This window comes from Gossypium hirsutum, chromosome D05, assembly GCF_007990345.1.
Source record: "Gossypium hirsutum isolate 1008001.06 chromosome D05, Gossypium_hirsutum_v2.1, whole genome shotgun sequence".
Classification (NCBI taxonomy): Eukaryota; Viridiplantae; Streptophyta; class Magnoliopsida; order Malvales; family Malvaceae; genus Gossypium; species Gossypium hirsutum.
The window spans coordinates 58,796,981-58,803,465 of record NC_053441.1 but is presented as its reverse complement, the minus strand read 5'-3'; the positions used below and the strand labels follow the sequence as shown (position 1 = coordinate 58,803,465).

At 33.9% G+C, this 6,485-nt stretch overlaps 1 protein-coding gene across 1 annotated transcript; it reads left to right on the top strand.

The window, feature by feature from the left end:
- The first annotated feature begins 2,263 nt into the window (after positions 1 to 2,263).
- LOC121217249 (probable disease resistance protein At1g61300) lies at positions 2,264 to 5,791 on the top strand. Its single transcript, XM_041092775.1, has 4 exons — positions 2,264 to 2,292; positions 2,390 to 2,473; positions 2,901 to 5,083; positions 5,217 to 5,791. The coding sequence occupies exons 1-4, from the start codon at positions 2,264 to 2,266 to the stop codon at positions 5,789 to 5,791; spliced, it is 2,871 nt and encodes a 956-aa protein (XP_040948709.1).
- Positions 5,792 to 6,485: the final 694 nt, after the last annotated feature.

Genomic DNA, 6,485 nt, shown 5'->3' with positions numbered 1-6,485 from the left:
GTGAAATCAAATTTTATTCCAAAGCTTTAAATCTTATCTAAGGTTTAGGATTAAATTGATTAAATTGTAAAATATGCATGATTTGGTATTTGATTGTGAATTGGATGAAAATTGATAGTGTTATATGTTTTGTGATTGTACGTAGCTAACGCCGGCACTGAGCCTTTGAAAGAAAAAAGAAAAGTGAGAGTTGTCGACGAGTGATGCAAGCCTACAATTTGTACTTTTATGATTCGGGATCGTATTATTTGTTTGCATATACATTGTTTATTGAATGAGGAAATGTCAAGGTGAGTATATAATGAAAATGTGAATTGTTGTGATAGGCTTGATATGAAATATTGAGATAGAAGACTAAAATTAATAAAATCGAAAATGACATGAATTACTTTGAAATGTGATATGCGATATGGAAAATTGAGTAGAAATATGTTATATGGAATGAGACATAATCTGTATTGATAATGAATTGGATTGTGACTAAGGTTGTGATTGTGAAATGATATATGTATTGAATTATAAAATAAAATTGAACATTGGTACAGATAGTTAACATGTCATAGGATTAGATTGTCTACGAGTTTGTGCACTTATGCGCCAGGATGCACCTCGTGTGCCAAGATGCATTTTATGTTCCAGTATGCACTTTGTGCATCAAGATGCACCTTGTTTGCCAGTATGTGTTTTGTGCGCCAGGAATGTGCTTCATGTGCCATGATGCACTATATGTGTCAATTTCCATTACTTCAGTTTATTTGATTATGCACTTTGGTGCTAGTTTGGTGTATTGCTTGGACGATCCGTGTATTCGTTTGAGTCATATTAATAGAGATTATAAATGGTAAACTTGGTAAATGATATCAAAATGAAATGGTATGATGATATGGAACCACTTGTGTACTGATGTAAATCAAAATGAAGAATTATGTAAATGATTATGCATAACAGTTGAATACGAACCTTGGGGGCCGAAGCAAATGTGAATGTCTCAATGGACTTCAGAAAAGTTTTATATGCATGGTGTCCTTGGTTCAAATTTCATTATGGATAATTTTTTATTGATTTAGAAAGATATGAAAAGACGAAAACACCATCACAATCATATATCTTACTTTACAAATAAAATTATTTTTTCGTAATTTTCTTACTGAGTTGGGACCGATTGATGGGTAAAACCAACTCAGTAAAAGACTTAATACATAGTATAGATAAAAAGGTTTTAAACTGAATTTTTTAAAAGAATTTAGGGTAAACTACACCATTAATCGCTCAAATATGGGTAAGCTTTCGTTTTGGTCACTTAACTAAAAAAGAGTTACAATTTGGTCAATAGTGTGTTTCAAATTGTTTGTTTTTTTGTCACCTGACTATTAAGTGGCACTTGTTTTAGTTGGTACAATAATAATTTTAGTCCTCAATTTTTATATTTTCTGTCAATTTGACCTTGATTTTGTATAAAATTATAAAAAAAAACTAAAAATATTTATAAAATAGGAAAATGTATATAAAAACTCTAAAAAATAAAATCTTGAATATGTTGTTGAATAACTGAATTGTATTGAGAAATAAATAAAATTATCATTTAATAGAATCTAATAACAAATTAAAAACAGAACAAATCAATGTTTCTTAAAACCAAATTAGTACTATTTTCAAGTTGAATTACATGCCCTAGAAGAATATCTAAAACTGATATTACAAAGGCTTATAAAATTTACCTCGATGCCATTTTTTAATCAAAAGAATACAAAATATACCATAAAAATTTCTTTTTCAAACTCAATTCAAATTTTCATTACATTTAAATTATTTTTCAAAATCAAAATTATAAAAATAAATTATATTCAGAATTTTATAGTTTCTTATAATGTAAAAGCTACGTCAAGAAATAGAAGAGGTAAAAAGACAGAGACATATCATTTTTCTTAAATTTTTTTTATATATTCTTTTTAAAGAATGGGTATTGGATATTTTTATAAAAATAATATAGAGAAATTTTGAAGGGTTTAACACAATTATCCTCATTTTCTCTCACTTTATTTAATCTTGAAAATTTTATCTACTTTTATTTAATTTTTAATTTTATAATGTTCTAAAATTTTAAAAATAATTTACTAATTAATGGGGTGCGAATAACTATACCTAATGCAACTCATTATTAAATATGCATTCTTATACCCTGCCGTCCCAACTCTTATTTTTATTAATTATGCATTCTTATACCCTGCCGTCCCAACTCTTATTTTTATTGCCAACTTCAATGATGTCCAAGGTCTATCACCAAATTTCCAGGTAATTTTCTTTCATTTGCTTAATCCATCACATGCTTTTCTTTGCTTGATTCATGACTTTACGATGATTCTTTCTGATTATCTGCTACTCTTAGCAGCTATCTTTGTAAGACAGTCAAGGAAGAAGTGAACTTCACTGCTTCATCTTCACTTCTAATCTCTCAACACTTTTCAGCCACTAAGTCAGGTAATAAGATCTGAAGCTATGATTTCCTCTACTGATTATCAACAGTTTTAGATTTTAAGATAAGATGATCACCAGACATAATCTACTCCAGATTGAAATTAATACAGAAAGAGCTACCCAGGAGCAATATAATGTTGAAATCTCAAACTGTTAACATTTTAACTCTTAATATTCTGTAATGAACTGTTGCACACTTGAATCTAGCATTTTATATACATCGCGAGCTTAATTCTGTTGACCAAAATTTCATCCTGTTTCTGTCCGCCACCCATCCATAGCTCCATCTAATAAACTCCATTACTTGAAACTTGCATTCCTGTTTTCCTTTTCATGCTTACACTGACATATCAATACTTCATAAAATATCCAATTCATTCACAGATTTTCATTCTCTGCTACTGTTATATATGATTGCATTGCAGGGACATAGCAATGGAATACGTAGAGCCTGTTGCCGGCATTGCAAATTGTCTCGGAACTCCTGTTTGTAAATATTTGCAATATCACAGAAAGTTGAACGATTACGTGAGAAACTTCAACAGGGTCAGAGATGAATTGAATTGCAAAATGGAAGATATAGAGCTGCAATTGAAAGCAGAGCTTCTTCGTCCTCTGGGGAGGATACCGAAGAAAGGAGTTGAAAATTGGTTGACAGCTGTGGAAGAGATGATTAGAGAAGCACAAGTTGTTGAAAACAAAGTCAGTAACGGAAGATATCTCTGTCGTGCTTGCAACGGGAAGCTGGTTGATGAAAAGACTCGAGAAATGAAGGAATTTCTTGATAAAGCTCCTAATGCCTCTGAAGGTCTTGCCATGGATGGTCCAAGTGCTGGGTTGCCACTGCCAACATCAGAACTAGTTGGAGAAGAAGCTGTCAGAAATGAGATTTGGGCATGTTTGATGCAGGAGGAGGTGAGCAAGATTGGGGTTTGGGGGATGGGCGGTGTGGGTAAAACCACTATCATGAAGCACATCCACAATGATCTTTTGAAACAACGAAGATTCGAAAGGGTAATCTGGGTTACCATATCAAAGGAGTTCAATGTAATGAAGGTACAAGATAATATTGCAAGTGCGTTGGAGGCGAAGGCATATTTAGACAAAGAAGAAGACAAGCTCAGACGAGCAGCAATCTTGTCAGAAATGCTGAAGAACGCAGGAAAGCATGTTCTAATCCTAGATGATGTGTGGGATAAAGTCTCTCTAGAGGAAGTTGGGATCCCCGAGCTGAGTGGCAGCAATGGCTGCAAGTTGGCGTTGACAACCCGTTCGGAGCATGTCTGTAAGTATATGGGTTGTAAGGTGATAAAAGTGAAGCCCCTTTCAGAAGAAGAGGCATTGATACTATTCTTGAATAAAGTTGGACCTAACATAGTTCAAAGTCCAACTATAATGCCTACTTTGAAGCTTGTTGTCAAGGAATGTGCGGGTCTACCTCTTACAATTGTCGTGGTAGCTGGTACCATGAAAGGAGAAGATAACCCTCTTATTTGGAAAAATGCACTCGGGGAATTAAAAGAGAGAATAGGGAAAGTTGAAGGAGTGGAAGCTGAGGTAATCGAGCGCTTGAAATTTAGCTTCGATCACTTAAAGGACGAGAAAGTGAAATATTGTTTCTTACATTGTGCATTATATCCCGAAGATTTTAAAATTGAAAAGGATGAACTAATTGAGTGCTGGATTGAGGAGGGATTCATAGATGATATGGGTACAAGACAAGAAATGAAAGAAAAGGGCCATGTTATTTTGAAGAAGTTGGAAGATAATTGCTTGTTGGAAAATATTACCACTAAATTTGGTTTACATCGTATAAAGATGCATGATGCAGTGAGAGACATGGCATTGTCGATCACAAGAATGAATCCTCGATATATGATACAAGCAGGTTTGCAATTAGAGGAGTTACCAAAAGAGGAGCAATGGAGTCCAGATATTGAGAAAGTGTCGCTTATGTTTAACTCCATACCAGAAATTTCCATAGATGTGCTACCCACAAAATGCCAACTGCTCACAACCTTGTTATTGCAGGATAACCCTATAAAGAAGATCCCATATTCTTTCTTCACAAACATGCCTTGTCTTAGTGTTCTCAATTTGTCCTCTACGAAGATCAAAAGTTTACCAAATTCCATCTCTGAACTAAAGAACCTCACAACATTGTTGCTTGGTAGCTGTTTTGATTTAAGAGGTCTGCCATGTCTTTCTACGCTTCAAGAATTAAAGAAGTTGGATCTTTGCGGGACTAAAATTGAGGAAGTCCCTGAAGGAATGGATATGCTGATAAAGCTAAGATATCTTGATCTTAGAGTGCGCACTCTGAAAGAGATACCCGCTGGACTTTTACCAAAACTCGTTCACCTTCAGCACTTGGGTTTTCATGAGAGCAATGAAAAAACAAGTCTAAAAGCAGAGGAGATGGAACCATTGAAGAAGTTGGAGTGCTTTACCGGACGTTTCGAAGACATCGGTGAATTGAATAAGTTCATCTCCTCAATGCAGCAAAGTAAGAAAAATCTCATCAAGTACCATTTACAGGTGAGCTCAGATGATATGGGTCGTGGAAGGGAGAAAACAGTAACAATTGGAGGAGTCCAGAATTGGGAAGGTGAGTTAATTATGCACCCATGTGAAATTCGAGAGTTTAATATTTCAAGGTGCGACTATTTGAGAAGTCGATGATAATTCTTCCTTCAAAAATGCGATTGACTTGAGGGTTTGTAGGATTTATGATTGTAAAGGGATAGAGTGTGTTGTTTCCTTGTTCTCTTTTGCCTCTTCTTCCGCTCATCCATTTCAGAGCCTCGAGGTGTTGGATCTTCAAATTCTGCCAAAGTTGAGTGCCCTTATTATGAAAGATACAGGAATTGGTTCAGCAACAACATCAACAGTGGCTCCGTCTGCCACCTTTTCCCATCTCAAGGAAATTATGATAGCGAACTGCTCAAGTATGAAGACGTTGCTTCCACCTTGGTTGCTTCCAAACCTCCAAAACCTGGAAGAAATATTTGTGGGTGGTTGTAGTCAGCTAGTAGAAATATTGGGAGCAGCAACATCAGAAGTTGAAGAAAAAGGGAGTGATGCATTAATCAAATTCCATCTTCCCAAATTGAGAAAGCTGGTATTGTGGAGATTACCAAATTTGAAGAGCATATGCAGCAAATGTGGAGTGATGGTTTGTGATTCTCTCGAGCTTATCAATGTTGATAAGTGTGAAAAACTGAAGAGAATTCCTCCATTTGTTCCCTTTGTTGGCAATGGGCAGCCATTTGCATATGCTCCACCTTCTCTTACCATCAAGTCAAGGAAAGAATAGTGGGAATCGTTGGAGTGGGATGACCATCCAAACTTTAAAAATGTTCTTCGCTTCAACCTCCGTGAGGATAAGAGGTATGAACCATTTATGGTTTAGTTTATTTTTTTATTTTGATAAATCTAATTTCTCCATAATAATAAAATTGGAAGTATACCTGTGATGATGATGAAGAGAAAGATAAAAGGGTTGGTGGGAAAGAAGGAGGGGGGAGGATAGTGCAAAAGAGAGGAGAAAAGGAATGATGCAAAGGTAAATAAGAAATCAAACTGCCTCCACTTTTTAAACATTTTCCCTCTTACCATTCCTTCTATTCTCTTTTTCTTCTCTAATATATACATATATATATGTACTTCCCAAAATAACCTTCTAAAATTTCATATTTATAATTAAAACATTTAAGTTATAAACTTATTTTGATATTATTCTGATCTTTTATCACATCTAACACTAATCTATTATTTTGTAAATTTTATATAATAATATATATTCGCTTCAAATTTTAAAGTAAAGAAAAATATATGGTATAGAAGTTGACTATAGACCCTTCCATGTATTGAGAGGGTACAATTCAAATTCAATTTAAATAATAAAAATATTTTTAAATTTAAATTTTAAATATAAAAATATTATAATAAAATTATTTTATTATTTTTGAACAATAAAATGAGTTATTTTTTGGATTGACCGAGTTAGG

Bases quoted from the DNA above. Each gene is read 5' to 3' on its own strand.
- LOC121217249 (XM_041092775.1), top strand. From the start codon at position 2,264: ATGTCCAAGGTCTATCACCAAATTTCCAG. The intron at 2,474-2,900 runs GTCAGGTAATAA...ATTGCATTGCAG, and splicing joins CAACACTTTTCAGCCACTAA to GGACATAGCAATGGAATACG. The intron at 5,084-5,216 runs GTGAGTTAATTA...ATGATTGTAAAG, and splicing joins AGGAGTCCAGAATTGGGAAG to GGATAGAGTGTGTTGTTTCC.